The sequence below is a fragment of the Dipteris shenzhenensis genome, chromosome 24 (assembly GCF_047967505.1).
Source record: "Dipteris shenzhenensis isolate YYH24624 ecotype China chromosome 24, Dip_SZ_1.0, whole genome shotgun sequence".
NCBI lineage: Eukaryota > Viridiplantae > Streptophyta > Polypodiopsida > Gleicheniales > Dipteridaceae > Dipteris > Dipteris shenzhenensis.
Window position 1 is genome coordinate 26,630,899 of NC_141619.1, and position 23,002 is coordinate 26,653,900.

General features: G+C 39.6%; 1 protein-coding gene across 3 annotated transcripts; it reads left to right on the forward strand.

Annotated features, from left to right (window-relative positions):
* Positions 1-1,607: 1,607 nt before the first annotated feature.
* LOC147886430 (agamous-like MADS-box protein AP1) lies at positions 1,608-20,122 on the forward strand. 3 transcript variants are annotated; one of them, XM_087395974.1, is made up of 7 exons: positions 1,608-1,710; positions 2,128-2,304; positions 10,121-10,199; positions 17,989-18,041; positions 18,297-18,396; positions 18,579-18,620; positions 19,890-20,122. In XM_087395974.1, exons 4-7 carry the CDS (start codon positions 18,004-18,006, stop codon positions 19,902-19,904), a joined length of 195 nt encoding a protein of 64 aa, XP_087252100.1. In that variant the 5' UTR covers positions 1,608-1,710; positions 2,128-2,304; positions 10,121-10,199; positions 17,989-18,003; the 3' UTR covers positions 19,905-20,122. The 3 variants fall into 3 exon arrangements, with proteins under 3 accessions (XP_087252100.1, XP_087252098.1, XP_087252099.1); XM_087395972.1 differs by lacking the exon at positions 19,890-20,122 and adding an exon at positions 19,402-19,653; XM_087395973.1 differs by lacking the exons at positions 1,608-1,710; positions 19,890-20,122 and adding exons at positions 1,814-1,853; positions 19,402-19,653.
* Positions 20,123-23,002: the final 2,880 nt, after the last annotated feature.

The window sequence follows — 23,002 nt, forward strand, 5'->3', positions numbered from 1 at the left end:
GACCAACCGGTATGTATGGCAGCCCTTGTTGGGGGCCCGACATGTCAGAGATAGAGTGGACACGGATGGAGCACTTGCAGATCCTCATGCTCTCATGGATGATCCGGGGGAAACCATCTATACCACATCACATCATTCAGGTCGAGTTTGGTGCTTCTCCACTCCAGCTCGATGCAGCCTTTTAGACCATCACACATCTACACCGGGTTAGATCATATGGGGACTGCAGATCAGGGAGACAGAGGTTGCCATGGTTGGCTCTCCATTCCTCCATGAGGTTGGCAGCAGAGGGAGATGAGCGATGCTGGTATGCACGGACTCATAGATGGTTTGTGAGACTAGGGTTCCACATCGATAGGATACCTCCTTTTCAGTACAATTAAGATGCCCCTCCGGTACTCCCACCCACCATCCCGATTGGGCCACATACCAACCAAGTCATTCAAGAGGATCTCCTATAGCTACACACCTTTAGGACTTGGTTGGAGTTGAGGGAGCTTTCAGTGAAGCTGAGTTTCTACAGAGATTACTGTCTTCGCATTTCGGAGGAGGGATTCATCACACCACCGGGGTACACTGAGCTTCATATGCCTCACTCACTACGGATCTCCATCGGACAGTTTCGGGTATCATCACACCGCCTCTGCATAGAGAGCGGCAGAGCAGAGGGGATTCCTAGGGAGCATCGCTTATGCATACTGTGCGACTGTCAGGAGGTTGAGTCGGAGGAGCATTTTATTTTCAGGTGCCCAGTGTACTACGAGATCTGAGGTCGCTACCACTGCCTCTTCAGAGACGGCTCCGAGCTCCTTTCAAGATTCCTCGCCTACCTAGATCAGAGATGCCTCGCGGCCTTCATTCATGAGGGAATCTGACATAGAGAGTACTTACTCAGGCGACGGGGCTTGGTCACATAATCAGACACCTCTCAGAGTAGGATCACACTAGAGTTCTTCCCATCGAGTGACATTGATCGTTCAATCTCTAGCCGCCGACGTGACAGAGACCCCGACCCGACGATCGCAGCACGACACACGAGATATCGAGGGGACACACAGATCACTCTGAGGGACCTCCTGTCATTGTTTAGCCCCGGGATACGTCCCACGGTAGTCACGGTGGCTCTGGTCTTGCGTCGAGCCTCGTCCAAGAGACTGAGACGCACGGTACCCCTTGACGGGCACAGCGTCCCATCACCAGCTATGCACCAGCCAGGGGGACATGACATATGCAGGATTTCGCTCTGCTCCAGTCCTTTTCTTTTCATTGTTACATCCAAATGTATTTGATTATGTATGATCAGACTTAGGATTCAGCACAGGTGATGATGCTCGTTTCAGTAGCTCCACCCTTAGTGTGATTTGTATCAGGTTTTCTTTCAGTCCCATAGACCCATCGGTCTTCGGAAGACTCTAATAAAATTTCTTCTTTCTTTCTCTCTTCTCTCTCTCTCATAAAAATGGAAAGTGCATTGGAAAACGTATGACAAGTTGGCACACACTTAGATTGATTGCCGGTTAATATGGTGAAGCAACACCAAAAGAGAGTAGGAATTTTTAGGTTAGGCCAGCTGCAGTCTTCATCAATTTATGTAAGCCTTAGCTGCACATCACAAAAGTGCAGTCTCACTCTATCAGTAACCACTGGGCACCTGAGCTTGTGCTCTGGTGCTCGCCTCCTGCTTCTCAGCTCAACAGCTTCCACCTTCAGGTTCGTCCCCTCCCTGGCTTTGCTTCTCCTCTCCCATCATCCCCCCCCTGCCCCTCAGCTCTTTGCAATCTCACGTACCTCCCATCACTCCCAGCATCGCTTTGCATTGTAGCTCAGTACGCTTGCTGCTGGCCTCATCGTTTGTAAGCTTACCGTCGAGGAGAGCTTGCAAGTTGAAGCATCCCCAGCTCAGAATCTCGCACCGCTATCATGGATTATCATCGATTGTCATCGCCTTTTGGTCCTCTGGCAGTTGCAGGGTGTTCTTTTTCTTCATAGCTGGTGATCGCCTCACTGTGTGACAGAATACGCCGCTCTCCCTAAGGCAGTGTCGCGGATAGTTCCGACGTCATAGAGCAGAGAGTCCAAGCCCATGGCATGTCTGAGATCACCCTAACCACTAACTTCTGATTTCAGGCTCAGGCAGCGGAGATGGTACGACGCAAGATTAAAATTAAGCGAATAGAAAACGCGAGGAACAGGAAGGCGACTTTTAACAAACGGCGCCCATGACTTGTCGGTTTTGTGCGATGCGGAGGTGGGCATCGTTGTGTTCTCCACGGATGGGAAGCTGCACCGATTTGGAAGCTCCAGGTACAACTGCCCACATCCTGACTCTACAGATGGAGATGTCAGTCTCCAAAGGTCCCCATAAAGGTTCAGAAGGGTTGTATGACAAGGGTCGAGGTTTGAGTCTAACGAGGTTCATTAAAGTCTATGCCACAATTCTTCTTTCCAAATTCCGCCATGCCCATGCAGCTCCCAAGCGTGGGAATGGTGAAGGGTCGAGATTGTTATACTTGAATGCCCATTACCTTTTTCGACTCGCACTCTCATTGCGAGCACCTTCCTTTCCACACATTGCACCTATCTTCTATTTCTTTTGGCACTTTGATACTTGACATGATGGCACCCAAGTTCTCCCTCCCCTTGCCTTCTACTTCCACAGTGGTGCTCGCCCATCCGAGGGGGAGTCCCCCTTACTTGGTCACGCAACACGTGATTTGCCCCCCCAAAAACGGATGCACCCATGAGTATGGGTAGCCTCATAGCTGAAAAACTACTCAAAGCAACATTCGAACCCGTGCCAAACAATTGTAAGCACTCAGCCTCAACCACCTAGACATCTTCAAGCTCTTGCAATAAATGAGGTCCTATCTGGCTTTGGGGGGCACTAGGCGATGTGTAACTGCCCTAAGCACTTATCAAAGGCTCCTAAGCTTCTTAAAGTAGCTTCATGTTCCTATTTGTACGTTCAAGGACCTTCACTTTGTGAATGTACATGAAATAGTTGTGGAATCAAGCCATTCTAGGTATTTACAAGACAATTGTAAGGTTAGAAGTGATTCCAAGAAACCAAGCTTAGGCCACTTGAGCTCTAAATGTTTGCCTACTTACACAAACAATCCAAACACCTAGAACATATCTCAACTCCAAAGAATGCCTAAGCGAACATGCAAGTTCTTGTGCAAGTTCTACAAGAAATTTCATCCAAGTGTTGGCAAGCTGTTATGCTCCAAAAGAAAAATTTCAAGGGTATGTATGCCCCGATAGCTACAATATCGATTGTTCTATAAAAATTTTAAATTTATAAGATTGGATATATTCCAATCTTAAGAAGGTATATTTTTTTGTCACCTTAGGGGACATGCAAGCTTTATAAGAATTTTCGTCCAACTGGTACTATGCTTCATTTATTTCTTGACAGCTACCTTAGCACTTTTGTTCTATTAAAAATTTTAATTTGTAAGATTAGATATATTCTAGTCTCATGAAGGTATATCTACATCATAACACATCATAAATGGAGAAAATCCGTGCCATCCATTGCCCCACCATTGTTAGTGTATATTCGTTCCAATCTAGAATTCACGATTCATGTTAGTATAACAATATTCATTCTTTATCTTCAAAGCTACTTTATTTTAGTCTAAAATTATGTTTAATATTAATCATCTTGATAAATAGCGCTCTCTCTCTCTCTCTCTGCGTGCCCGTGTGCCTGTGCAAAGGCCCCCACATGGGGCGGTGCCTATGATTGTGGAGTTCCTATGATTTAGGAGTTACCTCCTTTGATGTAGGAGAGGTGCCATTGATTTAGGTCACCCTCTCTCCCATTCTATAAATGAGGGACTTCCCTCTCACAATGAATAGAACACCCATTTGAATATCTCATGTGTTCTTACTCACCTCCATGATAAAGCTCTCCTCTCTCCCCAAGTTCCAACATTTGGTATCAGAGACTCCTTGAGTCCCTAGCCCATTGTAGCTTCAATATGCCACCTCATCATCTTCTTCTCCACCCTCCATCTTCTTCTTCATTTCTGCCCTCTTTCTCTCTAGATTTTGCTTAGCTCCATTAAGCGACCATTCCTAGAGCCCTCTAAGCTGAAGTTTCCTCTATTTGGGATGCACCTTTGAAGATGATCTATACGCATTTTATTATAATCTGAAAAAATAAATCCTAGTCTAGCTGAAGCAGAAGAAGACATTGATGAAGAAGATGCTACCTCATCCGAAGAAGATGAAGATGATGAAGAAGAAGAAGATACATGCACATATTCTTTTTGTCTAACTTTTATATGTTAGCATTAGGTTATAGCCGAGAGGTTTTGCAATATTTTAAGACTCACATAGTTACTTATTTCTGGATTGATGAGGCCATAAGGATTGCTTTGCTTAGTAAGTATATTTTAAAAAAAAATTGGGGGAGGGGGATGGGGGGATTTTTAAAGACCTCTCTCTCTCTCTCTCTTAGTTTTTAGTAATTCTTCAATGATGAGAGTGAATATATTCTAGCCATCTTAGAGTTTGGTTGGATGGCTATGGGTAACCACAAACGTTGCTAGTCGCATTTGATATGGCTTTTGTGAATCTCATTTAAGCACTCATAATATTGATCAATAATTTATCTAGACTAATGTATGCAACACTGAGACTTGGCATTGATAGATGCTATCATTGTTCTCAATTCATAAGTCATTGAATTTTCAAATTTTGTACACTTACCAAAGGTGTGGTCATCTTTGTCAATAGCTTCCTTTACTAACATTATATATATGTTTATATCAAAGAGTTTGTAACTTTAGTATTTTGGTAATGCATACCTCTAATTATCCCTCTACTAAAAGAATTTACTAGCTTGCGAAACTAAAGAACCTTCTTTCTCTTTTTTTTTTTGGCTTTTTAAAATTGAAAGTGGTTCATTTTCACGTCACATCTGTAAAAATATTAGTAAATTTTTAGTAAATTTAGAGTAAATATATGTTAACAATATAGAACCTTAGTTAGTATGGATAAACATTATGTGCAAAAGATTTTAAGTGTCCCTTAAACTTATTCATATTGCAATCTGAGTGGGAAGCATTCTTTAATAGACTGAGGAATGTATTAGCAATGTAAAACTAGGTGTTGTACATTGTTGAAGCATGGTTTAATCAGCATTGCCTAATAATAGTATATTAATATTCTAAAGTATGATATGGTTGCATCAAGATTATTTTATCTTTTATTAGGAGATATCCTAGTTTCCAATTGCATGTAAAAGATATAAAACATTAGACAAGCCTTCATTTTGTAAGTTCAAGTATTACAAGTTGTGTAAAATATGTAGTGTTGTTACCAAAGTAATCATGATTGGGTCACTGGCCAAGAGTAGTTGTAACTAGAGTGGGATTATATCCTTTGAAGTTCACTTGAGCCATTCAAACTTTACAAATAGACCAACATAAGATAGTCATAGGAAACGGGTTAGAGGGGGGAATGAAACTGCACTATGTTGTGTTTTTAGAGGATGAGTTTGGGAATGTTCCTGGATTCATCTAGGTATATAGAGGGGGGAATGAATTGGTTATGAAGACCATCAAGGGACCATCAAGTAGATCCATAAAGATATGCATGGTTCTTTACTCCCACTAAAACTAATTCAAAGAATATTTTTCTCAAGTGTATATGTTAAATCTAAGACAATTCAAAGGATAGTTGGCTGCATATTGTCAACCATTGCCCATCGTAAATTTGTATGTCTAGTGACCATACTTGGTTGGAAACAATGCATCATTTTGTATTTTTCCAAGAGATGAGATTGGATAGTCAACACTAAGAATTATGCTTCTACGTTTCTTAGCTCTAGACCACATGAATGAGTGTCTAATGTATGGATACATAAACCTAGATACTAAGGAAGATAAAAAGGGACTTTTCTTTTAGCTAAAGTGGGAGCTTAATTTAGAGTTAATGTCAAACCAAATGTTGTTGCTGATATTTGGGCAAAGGTCAAGTGAAACGTTGTGGCCAAAAGTAAGTAGCCATGGTGGGGCATTCTCACTATGTTTCAAGTACTTGGTTGGGAACATGATCACACAGGTAAGGATTCTTGACCTACTCATATGATTTTGATTTACTCCATGGATCAAACAATGTTGCTTGATGCTTAAATAAGTGTTCATCAATTGACCTAAGCAAGAGGCCCTTATCCCAAACATAAAGTTCATATCCTACCCACAATGGTTCATGAAAGATAGGACAAACCCTTCTATGTTTGTATGAATTGATTCGAAACGTTCTTTGGGTTCTATGAACAAAAATACATTTTAAAAAGCTTTTGTTCGTTGTTTCATTTGTCTTGCATCATCCATTCCATTGCCTATGTTCTCCTCAATAATGTGGCAAGAAAAAATCCACATTTTTGCAAAGGTGCTTGATAGAGAAAAAGCCAATGTTGATCTTATTAATTATAAAATGATCGGGTTTTTATGTTGAATTCCAAGAGAGAGTTCACTACATTTTAGTACTTTGCACACCTCCTAACTCTTATCTTGAGATCATTTTGCCAATCCTATGAAGTGTATAATAATATAAGAATGCATAAAATACATGCAAAATATGATTTATAAAACTAAAAATAGTAGTTTCTACACTTTGCACTCGAATAAACAAAAGGTTTACGATTTTAACATAAAATATATATTACTAATAACTAGTCATGAACCAACTTATGATTAGAAATAAATATTAGAAATAATAGTCATGAACCAACTTATGATTTACTCATATCTTACATACATGTGCCTGAAAATATCATGTCCACCGCTCTATCAATCCCACCAATGTCAATCTTGACATTAAATGGAGGACCACAACAAGAGTCCAAACTTAAAAGCCCTTTATGAGGCTAAACTTCATAAGTTTGCCCATATCCTAGTTAAACTTATAGAGGACGTACTAATCTTAAAATAAAAAATTTAAGTGTATGCTTAGATTTTTTATTTTAAAACTTGTAGAGTATGCTTGGGTACTAATGGGAACGTAAGTGTAGCTTTGCTGAGTAAGTTATTTTCATTTGTTATTTTTCTCATTTACTCACAATTTCGTCTACAGTCGCTTACAAACTCCCTTCTTTCCTTTGTTCTTTTGCTTGTTCTATTTAAAAAAATTAATCTATAAGATTGGATATATTCTAGTCTTATGAAGGTATATCTAAGCTTACAATTGTTTTCATTTGGAAGACTTAGTGTGTAGAGTCTAACATTTGCTCCCATGGAATATACTTGTAAGATCCAAAATTGTTGGCCTAGGGAATTATTGAAAAGAGTATAATTGTGACTTTCTAACTTGTAGAATACATCAAAAGACTAATGAAAGCATCAATTAAGTTCGAATAGAAATACATATAATTGTACAATTATGGCCACAACTATTTCTCCATAGGTATAATGGACTAGATTTGAGAGCCTATAGGTCATGATGCTATCTCGCTCAAGTTGGGGGAAGCTTGATAACCCCACATGACATCATCCTAGCTGAGTTTGCAATGAGATCTCTCCGCAGAGATGCCTCATTCTAGATCATTACATATCTAGATAGAGTCGAGTCAACAACGATTACCATGGAGAGCTCTCTTGTCATCGATGCAGCTTGTAGCTGAGGGAGATGAGCAGTGCTGGTATGTAGGAGCATCCAGATGGTTTGGTCGTAGGGCATGTCTATTAAACATTTACCTTCATGCCAATACTCTCTCAATGTCCCTTCTTGCATCTGACTCATCAAGAGATTCATTGGATCATACAGGATTATATATGGTAGGTAGGACATGGATAGCCCCACAGCTATGCTTGTATGTAGGGGCATCCAGATGGTTTGGTCATAAGGCATGTCTATCAAACATTTACCTTCATGTCAATACTCTCTCTATGTCCCTTCTTGCATTTGACTCATCAAGATATTCATTGGATCATACAGGATTATATATGGTAGGTAGGACATGGATAGCCCCCACAGCTACACAAGACGAAGATGGCCTTTAATAGGGATTCTTCAAATGTGTGAGAACGGTCTCATCTAGGCACTAGGATTCATGCAGATCCACCTTTCATGTCATGAGGGCGTGAATGTACTCACATGTTCATACCTTGGAAAATTGTGGATATGCAAGATTAACCCTAGAGAATTGTGCCTTGGGGGTAAATTTGGTGATTGACCCAAAGAGGGGGGCAAATAACCTTAGAACCAAAGTGGGCCATTGGTTAAAATTGCCCCACTAGATGGGGCAATAGGGGCAAATACAAGGGGATGCCAGTGTGAGAAGTGCAGTGGAAATGAGCGGAAATGCAATGTACGGATCGTTGGGTATGGAATCGTGAGTACGGACGTAGTGATAAAAACTGTTCCAAGGCTGAGTACGGCATGTACGGATTGCAGGTTACTGCATTATGCAATGTACGAGTGCATGGGCTGTCTATAGACTCCTCTTGTATGGCCATGACATGACTTCTACGGACTGCTAGGTGTGCAGGCAGGGTCAGACCTCGCACGGGCAGGTTGCCTTCATTGCATGGACAGCTGCCAGCATGATAGCATGGGGTGATTGTCTTTCTGCTGGTATGCGTTAGCTCGTGAATGAGCTTGGTCTGAGCCTCCGGACTGGTTAAGAGTTCTCACATGCCTCTTAGTGAAGGCTCCTGGCTGTTGAGCTGTTTTGGAGAGACTAGTTGGCAGGGTATTCTCAGTGAATTAGTGGACACTAGATCTTTTATCACTTAAGGGTTTGGTAGGGCTCACTGACTTTCTACACTGCCAGGTTCAAAGATTTCCATAAGGTTTTTCCCTAAATCTAAGCAACCACAGGATAATTCGAGATTCTCCAAAGTCCTAACTCAAAATCTTAAAAACTTCTGCGAAAAGAGTTTCTAGTGAGTGCAATGGAGACCAAAAGAGGGAAAAGGAAAGCTTTCCAACGCCTTGGGTACATAGTAATGGCTTTAAAGGGCTTCTTCCAAAGACTCTGTTGGAGCCAAAGATGAACGATCATACATAATAGCGGCTTCAAAGAGCTCCATGATATCTGTTCCAAAGACTCTGTTTTAGCCAAAGACGAACGATCACAATATTAAAATATGCATGGTTGTGGTTAATGAGTTATATAGCTGCAAAACGAGTATCATTAAAGGCAGCCTAGAACATGCTGTCCTCCATGCTGGCCAATCTGACTCCAACAGGGCAGCAGATAACAAATAACAAGTAATCTAGCCCAGGCTGTAGTTGAAGGAAGAGCCAGTGGGAAGATCTCCCGTCACCTACCCCCCACCCAAGCTGGGCACATGGGCACTTATTGGAAAGCTAAAGAAGCATCCATCAGGGAAAATAAAGAAAGGGGAAGGCAGGGAAGGGAAGGCTGTACAATTCCAGGTGTAAAACCTTGCCAAAAAGATCTACGTTTGTACTCTTTAGAATAATCACCGTTGAGCATTTAGTTACTCCAGTATTTCTACCGTTTTGTTATTTATTTCTGTCTGTACTTGTGCTAAGGAGTGTGAATGTATTGCACGTACCTGGCACCACAAAAGAAAAGTACAGTAGAGCGAAACAAACTTCAGTAGACCTACAGAATGAGGAGAGTGTTTTTGCGAGTCCATGCAACCTGAAACTCAATCAAGAGTTGGAGAATGGAATTAGTATTATCCCTTGTGAGTAAAATATTATCAATACAAAAAAGAGGATGGTTTGTTCGATGCTGTGGCAAAAGTAGATCCTGTTTCACAAAGAAATACACTTTGGCATTGCTCTTTAGAGGATCGGCTTGGAGAATATTTATCTAATAGATGCAAGCTTGGAAATATTTCACTTTTGAAATAGCTCGTTGCTTTACATAAAGATGTGTGATAGTCCTGAGTTGGAGCAAAGGGAGGGCTGGACTTTAGAAATGTGTTCGCAGAACAATCCAAGGTCATTGTTAAAGGGGCCATTCTTAACCTCAGAGTGCTCAACAAGCTCGAATCCTTATATTATGGTTTCCGTTAGTTACAGCCAACTTCTTCATTTCTATGTGTTGTAATAATAAAATCACCTGAAAGCTTATCAGGTATGCTCTGGTAGCTCTGACAGACTTGAGCATTTTTTTTCTTGCAAACAGCGTGCCAGAGATCGTGGAGAGATACTGTCATTTTCAGGAGGAATCCAAACCATCAAGCTCAGTGAGCGGTGAGAACGAGGTTAGTTTGTTCGAACGGCTCCTACGTGTAACTGTAAAGCATGAGCAGAGATAAAGAAAAGCATAGAAATTGGAAACAAATGCATTCTCTGTGGTTTATGAAACAATGGAGATAAAAGTTAATTGGGCAGGATTCTCATACGGAGAGATCTTTTGGGGGCTTAGGACAGAAGGCTGTGTGTCGGAATGAGCCGTAATCTGCGTGCGGAGTCCTTTTCCCTGGTGCACCTTGGTTTGTCCATCCTCTCTCTCTCTCTCTCTCTCTCTCTGCTTTCATGTCTCTTGAAGACTTAAACATCCAAAACTTATAGGCTTTGCTCAAGAAAGCATACATCCTTTCCATGAATCCTTAAAGATCAACAAGTTATTAGGGGCTTAGCACATGGTAAGAAATAGGATGGGAATGGGCTCCCCAAGTCCCATGCATATTTCTATCCTATTCCCATCCTACCCTGTGCGAACACCAAAAAAAAAAAAACTAGGGATGGTTTAGGTGGAAGAGGATACATGGCATCATTTCGTGTGTTTAGGAGGTAAGACACATGTCATACTTCGATTTGAATTCCTAAAAAAAGGGAACCCATCGTGGGTTGCCACGGTCTAGAGGCCATGGTCCATGATGGGAGAAAAAGTAGCTACTCCCATTCTAAATCCATCCTAGACCACTTAAGTGGTCTAGGATGGGAGAACTAAATTTCCATCCTAAATCCATACATGTGCCAAGGCCCTTAGGCTTTGTTCAAGCAAGCACAAATCCTTTGCATAGTCCTTAAAGATCAAAAACTTAAGCTTTGCTCAAGGAAGCACAAATCCTTTAAATGAATCCTTAAAGATAAAAAACTTAGGCTTTGCTCAAGGAAGCACAAATCCTTTGCATGAATCAAGTATTCCCTAGTTTTTGGAACTCCAAATATAAAAGATTTTATTGGGGATCATCCACCTTCTTGCTTTGCAAATCGCCCTCAACATCATGGGCTGTGCACCACATTATGAGATGTAGACCTTGTGGGTTGAACCTTCCGAGGTGGCTTGGACTCTGGTGGATGGAAGGAAACCAGGCAAAAGAGCTACGTAGAATTGTACACGTCATTGACAGCAGGTGAACATGAGAGCCTCACCAGCTTCCCTAACATAGGAGGAGAAAGGTGAGCGAGGCCTCACAAATCGATCTCAGAAACCGAAGGTTAAAGTTTCCTTCCTTTGAGGAACATTCCCGAGCTTGAGATGTACAGCCTATGTGATGGGTATGCTAGCTATTTTCGGATTGGTATTGCTCCAGAAGACCAGGAGAAGACCACTTTTATTACTCCTTGGGGCTGCTTCAGATATAGAAGGATGTGCTTTGGTCTTATGAATGCTCCATCACATTATTAGGAACTCGGATGAGGTATTGGCACCAAACCTTAAAAAGTTCGGCAAAGTATTTATTGATGACATTTGTGTTTATAGTGATAGTAAGGATCATATTGAGAAGTTGGATCAAGTATTTCAAAGGTTGGTTGAGAGTTGTGGACAGCTCAATCCAATAAAATGTTACTTAGCAAGGACAAGCCTCAAGGTGTTGGGGCATGTTGTTTCTGAAAGTGGTAAAAGTAGTTTAGAAGCACGCTTTTAGATTTTCATGTAAAAACAGCCTACCCAAAAATTATTAAAGCAAGTGCTTTCTCCCTAGGATCTTGTAGCCCGAGCGTCAGTCTAGACAAACTCTGTTAGTGGGCTCTCCAAGCATGAGCAGGGAGGTGGAGGCTCTTGAGATCCTTGAAGGCCCTCCCTCAATAGAAGTGGGCTGGCAGAGATGAATCAACACTGTCTTTCTTCATGTGGGGAGTGCATACATACACCCTTGCACCACTTGGCCTTCCCTGAGTGTGACTCTAGCTTGGTTCCCCAGTTATTGAGTCCAGGACGATTAGGCATTCGATATTGGCACACGATCACCCTAATGGATATCCCCTTTAAGATCTTAACCAAGATCTTGAGCTTGTGATTGCAGCCCCATCATATTGACATCATTCATGACACTCATATAGGTTTTTTTTTAAAACACACTATCTTGGACAACATCTTTACCTTCTGGGAGGCATTTGATTAGGCTAGGAAGGAATTCAGCCTATGGTAGTCCTTCTCTTGGATTTCGAGAAGGCTTATGACAGGTGGCCTTTTCTTGAGGGAGGATTGACTTCTTGAATAGATGGATTCGGGAGGTCTCTGCCTTGTATACAAGGACTGCCATTCAAATTCTTTTGAGAGTTCACACAAGAGAGGTTGTCTCCCTTCCCCTCTGTATAGCAAGGCTGGTCTCTCTCTACTTATATTTTTCTTTTTGTGGATGAGGCTCTAGGTTTTTTTATGGAACCTTATCGGGATGTGGCTCCCGATCCGCTAGAAGGAGGAGCTATTGGACTCAATTTTACAAATAGCCGATCACTTTTTGTGGACAGCATGACTGCGAGTCTAGATGGAACCCGGGGGGAACTTGTTTTGTGCTGCATGGCATTAGGGGGCTAGGATCAACTAGATCAAATCAATCAATTTCTTGATCGCAGCTCAGGAGGTTCATCAGATCTTGAATTGAGGGGGGCGCTCTTGCACACTGGCCAAACTCTCCCTTGCAAGGTGGGCCCTCATGGCCAACCAGGTCCTCTTGGTAGGGCCTAGTACATAGCCTCATGTTGGTTTTTTCAAAGAGGTTGCATGGGACAACTTAGGTGCTTAGAGGGGGTAGGTTTTGAGATGCAGAAAGTAGAGTTGTTTTGGGCAAGCTAGTAGCGCGAGGTTTCACCCCAAGTTCAAAGCCCTGGAAGCTCTTGATTCAAAGAGGACTTGTCAAGAGCACCCCATGCATAGGAGGTCAGTGGCAGTTGTCTCCTCAATGGATCTTCTTAGAGCCCTCCCTCATTAGAAAGGGATGACTATTGATGAGGAGTCTACAAGGAGTTAAGTAGCATCTCGTTGGGGACTCATTTGGGCTAGCCCACAGTGTTGAGAGGAATTTGAGCACCAGCCTCTTCTAGCATCCCGAGGATCGGGTTCAAGAAGCTTCATGCTAGGGCAGTGGACACACATTGGTTGGGTGAAGTGGGACACTGGCCTTGTCAAAGCTTTTGGATCATGGAGTTGTCTCCCCATGGAGACAGAGGCACAGTGCCACAGATAATATGTGAGAGAGACAGGGCCACGGATGATAGAGATGATTGTAAGATCCTAAATCTTAGAGGGATGGTTTACATAGTGCCTCAACTCACCTACGGTAGTGGTTTGGATAGGTTTCTAGGATAGGGGTTCCCCTAAGGCCTTCCAAATGTTCACTGAGCCCATGAATCCTTCTGCTCTAGGCACTATAGAATGGGGCTAGGAGGTCTTCTTTGGCCTCAAACAAATGGAGACCCATAGGTGGATGGATCCCCCTGGACTTGCTTGAGTGGCAGAAGATGAGAATAGTGGGCGGTTTGGGCAAGGACTATACCATTGACCCAACACTAGCCACTTTGGCTAGGATGGTTCGTGGTGGTAGCTTTGGTTGTGAGAGGGTCGGTTCCTATGCAAGGCTAAGTGGGATTAAGGTGAGTGGTTGTGAGAGGTCCTTGGTTATAATGTTAGGATCAAGTTAACAATTTAATAAAAATAACCTCAACGAGAGCCTAGGGGTTGGAATAATGGTTGAAAATAAAGAGAAGAAAATCTCTATTTTATTCTAGAATGGAGGTTAAGAGAAAGCAAACTCATATCAAGAAAAGTAAGTGGCTCTAGTGTCAAGAAAGAATGTTATTATGATTGATATCTTAACTAGAAGTTCCTAGAAGATAAAAATTCGACACAAAATCATCACTAATAGATTTAAAAAAGTAAACCCTTCATGTCCTCTAATTGGACTCTAAAACAATGAACTAGGTAAAGTACAAGCCTAGCTAAAAGGGACAATTTTAGTAATGTTTGATCCAAAAAGCTAGGACACAGACATCAAACAAGAACGTCGATCCCACTCCAGTCCCTCCCAGGCCAAAGGTTTCCTTTAATTTCAATTTATAACACGAGCCATGCATCTTAGAACCAAGATTCAAAGGGCATTGTTCTTGTCACAAAGTTTTAGGCAACCACTCTACAATAAGTAAATATTAGTAAACCTTTGATTTATGTGGTTTACAGGAAGATATTTAAACATTAAGCACACTGAACTGACAATCTTGTCAAATCCTTTCCAAATCGCAAATCATCTAGAATGGACATGCTTGTGCTTCCTAAAGTCCTTTACAATAAACTACTAAGATAACCAAGAAGAAGTAGGACTGGCCATGTTATTTGCCAAGAGGCAATGGAAGTAGCCACCAACAATAAATGAGTAATGTCCTCACTCTTCTTCGATAAACCAAGTGCACAAATAATAAATGAGTAAATGCCCTCACTCTTTTTTATTAAACTAAGCGACTGCCCTATTTAATAGACTTCTTCAATGTTATGTTGCTTGTCCTATGTGAAATTTTGTAAAATTATAAATTGTCTCATCTTGATAATAGTTATATGCATTGATTCTTTTAATCATATGTATGCTTCAACAACTATTTCTCAATCCTTAAAAGTCTATAGATATTCTATACCTAGAAACCAAACCTTTCTAGTGGGTATAATCTCAAAAAGGAATCAATCTTACTTTGATGCAACCTAGAGCAAGCTCTTCTTGGTCTTTGTTTGGTACCATAATGACCATTTCATTAGACTTATCAAGTAAATTTATCCTTTTTAAAATAATGATAATAAGAGATACTTGAATGTGTTGTTATCAAGCATTTCTCTCTTTGCTAATGCATAGTTATAGAAATGTGCGAATTATGAGCTTCAATCACATCACAATGACATGTTTTGTATTTCAAGGTTTCATAAAAAATGGTCCCTCCACTCAAGCTATGAAAGTGCCATGAAATGTTAAATTAATTTTTTAAATATGATATATATGTATGTATGAATATTTATGTATACACTATATACATGCCGGTAAAACTTCTTGTCCAAGAGTTTCAATAGTTTTGCAAAACATGTCATTTAAGAGATTCAAATTGGTATAGAACGCAAAACATGAAGCAACACCTAGGCTAAGGGAAGGGGATGCTAGGGCTTCAAGGAGTGGGATTGATGCAATTACATGTGGAATTGGTTAATTTTAGGGCAACCATTGGTAGAAGCATATGTGTTGTGGTAATTATAAAAAAGATACATTCAACATTTTGGTGTTAGGCAAGCGTTCCAAGGTGTATATTTAAATAATCGTACATATCATATGGCTAATCACGAACCTAATTAAGAGGCCAAAACCAAAAGAGAATAAGCACAATTGGAGGTTTGAGAATTATGGAAACCATGGCACTCATTATGCATCTAGCATGGTAGATTTGAGCATTTTTCTCCTACTTATATCTATATGAGTCCATTAACATGACCACACATCCTCTAAAAAGAAAATAAATAGTTTCAACCTCACTACAGTCATACACAAAATTAAAATTCGATACTACATAGTAGGGACCGGCTACTATAACACCCTTATCAACTCGTCAATGTGTTAATTGTGAGCATACACAATAGTGTAAATATATGCTCACACCCATATATCCATACAATAGTAAGTGTACACGATAGTGTAAACGTATGGTCTCACCCATATATCCACATATCCACATATATCTTTTATTTTTTAAAACCACATATACTTAGGTATTTATTTATGTAAAGGCCTCCATTCTAAGTTCTTGTTTGTATTCTAGAGGTTAAGGCCACACTCACCCATGAAAAAGGCTTGCACTAAAGGAAAAGGATAATAAAAGATTAGTCCACATTCTGTTCATCCAAGCTATAGCTTCTTGTAAAAACAAGAGTATTTCATATTCATCTCTCCCAAATGAGTGGTTCTAAGTAAAATACCTTAGAAAATATAATTGATAGAACTATACACCTAGTTATGTATAAAATGATGGAATTAGCACAAATGAGCAAGGATATTCAATTAGATAAACTATTCTTTACCAACAATTGTCATGCCTTTAAACAAATAGCACAATTTCGTTTATACGGATTTTGCATGGACTCGCAAAGCTTCAAACAATGCCTTGTAAACAATGAATGAAGTTCTGACAAGAAGACGTAGCCTTTCTATTTGAATTAAGTTTCTCATCCATCATGAGGTGATATGCATGTGTATGGTCTATATCAGTATCTTTAGTTTATGAATCCATTCAAAGGGACCTTACTTTGTTCATATTTTCTTAGGCCCAAATGGCCTACAAATACATATAGTCTCTATAATGTATGCTCAAAGTGTACAATGTCGACTAACACTTATTGATGACCAAACAAACTAGGGATCGAGGACAGATGAGCAAGAATCATAGCCCTAACATTCCAACTATGCCCTAGAATATAATAAACTAGCTAATGCATAATGTCGGCAAATTACATGGACTTTACCATCCTCTCTTACATTATAATCCATGTGTAGTTGTGAAAACAAAGAATTAATAATATTTATTTACCCTTTGGTAACTCTCATAAATTCCTATGGATTTTTGATAAATTTGCACCATATAACTAAAATATATATTTTTCTCATGAGAAAGGGCTCTTTGTATAAACATTTAGAATAGAGTAGGCTTGATTCATGTTGTATATTTTCTTAAGAGGTAGTGATAAACCCTAGTGTGTTTTATTCTCATGAGAAAAAGTAAGCTTATTGTTGCTGACTAGATAATGCTTGTAGTTGTGCTATGTTATGTAGTATATGTGATGGTTTGGTTCTTAAGAGGCATATAAATTCGTATGATTGCATATAAATATACTATTTTAGCTACTTCAATGTGAATTTTTTAAGACTTGTTGCATGTACAACCTAAGCATTTTCAAATGCATACTTAAAGTCAAGTGTCGTGATGGTTATAGGAGCCCCTTTCGCTAGACCACAAAAGGAGTTCACCACCCAGACTACATTCTGCAGATTAGAAACAAAAAGCTTCTCCTACTGAGCAGAAAGAAGAGGAAGGCAGAGGGAGAGAGAAAAATTGGAGGGGAAAAAAGAGAGAGACCATAATGTAGACTCCCTAGAAACACTAGGCAGGGGGCTATAGCAACGTGGCGGCTGAGTCTCATGGAGACTAGCAGACAGCTAAGGCTGCTTATATACCAGTCGGGGCAAAGAAGGCCTCAGGCACACTGCAAATCAGCTGGGTAGGGAGGAAAAACTCTCGCTAAAATACCTTGTGGTAACAACCACGGGGACACATAGGAGCAAACATTAAGGGTAAGCATAGTATTAGGCCTTCATTGGACATAATTGGTCGCCCCTATAATGGAAAAGGTACACTCCTATAATGGAAAAGGTTCACTTTACACACATTCACTCCTCAGCATAAAGTGCTGAGGAATGGTTCGATTCATATACCTCTTTTGAGATACACATTTTTGAATGAAAACACCTACATCGATGTGAATAGGGCTTTGAGTGTAGTGAAAAAGGTTGAGTTTAAGTATGTGCATGCATGGATGGGGGCACATATTTGCCATTGGTGCATATGTATTCATGGATGAGGTGCATGCATACATACTCGCATTCTTGTGTGATGGGTGGATATGTGTATGCATGCTTTATATCATGTGGGTATGCATGTGTCGTGTACATGGGATTGTGTGGACGCATGTGTGTTGTAGGCATGCGCATGTGTGTTTTTTACTCATAAAAATATGAGCACTTTGTAGCTTCTACCTATGCACTAAGAATTTGTGCCTTGTCTTATTTCATGTTGTCAAAGGACGAGGTCAATCACATGAAGAAGAGAATCAGCAAACTAGAAGTAAGACAAAGGTATACCTCCAAACTTCTGTAGCTCTAAGAAAAAGTTTGGTTTGTATTTTGCTTACGAATATATTTCTTTCAAGAGGATAAATTTCTTCTAGTCACATTTTAGTTCTCCTTATTGATTTACTTAAGGGATGAGTATATTGATTGATTGCATTACATATTTTAAATATTTATTATTGCATTCTTACTTGTGTTTAATTTACTTTTTATTTCCGTTCTTTTTGTTGACATTTGATGCTTAACAAGTTGTTTTGTTAGGCATCTTTGTGGTGAGGATCTTGATGGCCTACCATTGCATGAGCTAGTGAATTTAGAAGAAGAACTTCAGGCGGGCTTGTCTAATGCAAGGAAAAATCTTGTAAGCTTCATATTCAATTTTGCATGTCTCATTAAAATTACTTATTGCACTTTATATTCTTGGTTGTGAGCTGATGTAATGATGAAAAGTTGTACAAGAAAACATTGTGTACTACAAAATAACATGTATCGATTCTAAGTTTTCTAACAATCAAGAGGATTGTTATGTTGGCGATTGCATAGCATGGACGGATAGCTCAACAACTTGGTTCTCTAAATGATAAGGTATTCTCTTTACACATTGTCATTGGAACCTTTTGCATATAGTAGAGTGAACTCTCAAACTAATTACTTCTTAAATTTAAATAGTTTTTGAAAAGCTTAAATAATGTGTGAAGACTAGTTGCACATGTACAATTCGGAAACTTCTTTTGCTACTAGCAATTTTGCATTTGAGAAAAGGAAACTCTAAACACTTATCACCACAAGTACATGTAGATTGAATGAAGAAGGATGTGGACTATTTTTATAATCTATATTATTAGATACTGTTCTATACATCTAGAATTCTAGCATAAATTGAATAAATTGAATAAGATGCTTTTGTAAAAAGTTGATGAGTCTAGTGTGTGGGTTTGTTGATGTATACCATTTCAAAGCATCTGTTGATAAAGTGATTTGGATATAATTAATGCGTAAAAACCTGTTATGAGGACTACATTTGAATTCTTTTCTATTTAAGGATCAATTTTGGTGGATCCTCTAGATTCTATTTATATGAAAGCTTATCTTTGTAAGGCTATATAGCACATCCAACGTTTAGTTAGTTTTGATATTGAAGGATTTGTAAGGTAAAATCTTGGGATTTTTTTGTAAATGTTTATCATAAGAAACTTTAACTCCTATGTTTCTCATTGTTCTCAGTACTTAATGTCGTACGGTTTGTAGCTACTCTTTAAAAATATCTTGATTTTTTTTGTAAATTTAATGCAACTTCTCCTCAATTTCTCACCATTTTTATTGTATGTAAAAGGATGACTTGAACATAGTGTTATCATGTGATTAGGTTGAACAAGTACAACAGACATCAATGGCAAACTCATCTAACCTCTCTAGAGTAATCATGGATTTCCAAAGCTAATTGAAGAATACCTTGAAACTATATTATGGCGAAAAAGTGCAAGAAAGGTGCTTTGTGTACAAGATATGCACCCCATATTTCCTTTGATAAATTTTCAATTAGTCCAATAATACATTATCTTTGCAATTCCAGTAACTTTAAAAATTAACAAAGTGTTATTGCTCTAAACTTGTTTTGTTGTCTAAATCTACTTAATATCTTATGTTTCCCCCCTCCAACCATTACATTTTAGTTCACAAAATGCATAGCCTTGAAAAAGATATTGATGTAGAAATACGAGAGAAATACATAATTTCTCATAGCCTTGAAAAAGATATTGATGTAGAAATACGAGAGAAATACATAATTTCTCATATATTTCATAAGTTTTTGTAATATGTCTTCTAATCTTGATTTATAGTTTAAATTTACAGGGCAAACTCATGTGACAAACAGAGTTGACTTTAGATCATAGGGAGATCCAGCATGCTTCAAGACTTGAATGAATCGCCTTGTGAATCCTTGACTTGATTTGAAAGAAAGTTTGACTCTATGTAAGAAATGTATGGTCACGTGTCTCATTAGAGGTGGGTTGACCATCTTGTTTGCTTATGATTAATTGTGTCAAAGCCTCCATGTATTATAATCATCAAAGATGTTATGTATCCTTCCCATGTATATATTATTCTGTAAAGATGTATCATGGAGCTAAAATCTTTGAACCTCCACTAGCATTCGCTCCAACAAACTCCATCATTCTATTAAGCCCTTGAGGTAAACCCTCCCCTCTTTTCTCGTCACCCCCATATCTTTTCAGTCACCTCCGTCTCTTTTTTGTCACTCTCTTTCTCCACTCCATCCCCCCCTCATTCCATCAGCCACCTCTCACCTTTCATCCATTCTCTAACTCCTCTTCTGGCTTTCCACCCTCCCCTACCATTCTCTCTCTCTCTCTCTCTCTCTCTCTCTCTCTCTCTCTACCACCTCCTTTCCACCCCTCCCACCTCCACCCTTCCATTCTCTCTCTCTCATTCCCCCATCTTATCTCTCGCATTCTCCCCATCCCATCTTTTGCCTCTCTCTCTTTCTCTCTCTCTCTCTCTCTCTCTCTCTCACACACACACACACACACACACACACATACGCACACACACACACACACACCCCTCCACACCCACACACACCCCCTTAGGGCTCCTTGTTTCTAAGGGTGTTCTTATAGTATATGAACCATTATAAAACTTTGTGGGCATGATGTATTGATTACAAACGGAACACACACACACACATGCACACACACACACACACACACACACACACACATGTATATATGTAGACTTATTCATTCACCTATTTATATAAGGACATATATGGGAATGTATAAATACATTCTCATAGAAGAAGAAATGAATGGATATACCTGAAAAGAGACTTATATGTCGGCTCCTTAATGACTTAGGCATACACTTATGTATATACCTTGAATAAAGGGGATTACCAAGCCCAATAGAGACATACTTTTGTAAGTGGGCTAATGGAGGATCCCCTTAAACATAGAAGAGTATACCTGAAAAGAATATGATATATCGGCTCCTTAATGACTTAGAAATACACTTATTTATATACCTTGACTAGTGATTTGGCGCATATCTATCCATGTCTTGTTGCCTCACAGTGGCGAGAATAGCTCTCTTCCTCAGTTTTAGAGCCTTTGGCTGAGACAACAAGGAGGACTCCACAACTTATATTTCCAACTTCACGGAATCTCCAAGTCTACCGTTAGTTGAAGATGATGTCTCCTTTACGTTATATCTCGTCTACGCTCGCAATATACTTCTCTGAGTGCTCCCTTCCCTTCCCTGAGCTCCCCCGATCAAAAGGCTTAGAGCTAACTTTATGTTACCTTCTGGGCAATAGAAGACAACCAGCCGGCCCAGTTTTTCCCGACAACTACTGTGTAGCTGTGCCTCTTTGTCCCAGGGCTTGTGTTGAGTGCCTGTCCCGCACCAGGATCACCGTGAACGCATAAGAAGCCTCGATGACTGCTGAAGTGATTACTTGGAGCTTGTATTGCAGGAACATGTAATTCCTGGTAGCGACCTAAGAAAAACCGTTCCACTTGATAAGTTCTGTCGTCCATGCGATGAGAATTAGACCTTTTGAAGCATATACACGTTGACAAAGCCCGGGTCCGGTTCTGGTATCCCTGCTCTTGAACCAGCATATTTCCTAACGCTCAGCACTGAAGTGGGTTCTCTATAACATTATTTGGAAGGATCAACATGATTATTGCAAAGTAAAAGATAGAAAGTATTGATCAATTTGGCGTGCAAGTATCCCAATGCCGAGACGCTTGAGAAATGAGAGCAAGCAGCTACTTAAGCCAGTTCTGGACATGTAAGCTTTGAATTACGTTCTTTTTATCGACTAGCATTGAATTACGTTCTAATCTCTCAAACGACCTTCCTTTATCTGCAGGTATGCGTCCACCTTGTGATTCCAAGTCTCGCCCCCTGTTGAACACTACTTTTTGCCTTTGATCCTGAAGTGCATTAATGCTGAATGATGTGCTCATCATTCACAATCTAGATCCTTACAATATATTGGCCTTAGTATGAGGAGAATGGCACTAGTTGCAATCGGAATTTTGTCTTTGCAAAGGGAGAACGGCACTAGTGCCAATCTCCCATTGTAATGTCTTAATTATGATATTGCAATTTTCAAACTCACATGGAGATTGGCACTAGTGCCATTCTCCATAAACCCACATTGAGATTGGCTAGAGTGCCATTTTCCATAAATCGTCAAGGAGATGTACTGGTGCCATTCTCCATAGCCCACATGGAGATTGGCACGAGTATCATTCTCCATGCGGGATTTGGAGAATGGCACTAGTGCTAATCTCCATGTGAGGCCGGCTAAGTTCAAAATTCAAAATTCAAACTAAGATAATTTAGGAAAATATTTAATGGTTTCATGAAAATTTTTTAAGAGCCATTTCTTGCATGGATTCTTGAGATTGGCACATGTGCCATTCTTTACAAAATTGGCAATAGTGCCATTCTCCATGTTAGATTGTGGAAAATGGCAACTGTGCCAATCTCTAGAATCCAAGTTAGGAATAACTCTTAAGAAACTTTCATGAAAGCAAGAATTATTTTCCTAAATAATCTTAGATTGAATTTTAAAATTTGAAAGACCAAAATTTTGCCAATCTCTAGAATCCAAGTTAGGAATGGCTCTTTAAAAACTTTCATGAAAGCAAGAATTATTTTCCTAAATAATCTTAGATTGAATTTTAAAAATTTGAAAAACCAAATTTTAAAAAACCAGTGTCATTCTCGACAAACCCACATGTTGATTGGCACTAGTGCCGTACTATGAATCCCTTAATTTATGTTCTTTATAATTTATAAGACATGTATTTGAATACAGTTTGAACATTGCCCATGGTATTACTTGATCAGCTTAATGTGATTATGGAGATGTATTACAATTCATGTAGTATTTAAAAGTTCTAAGTAGAGATTTCATTGCAAGAGCATAG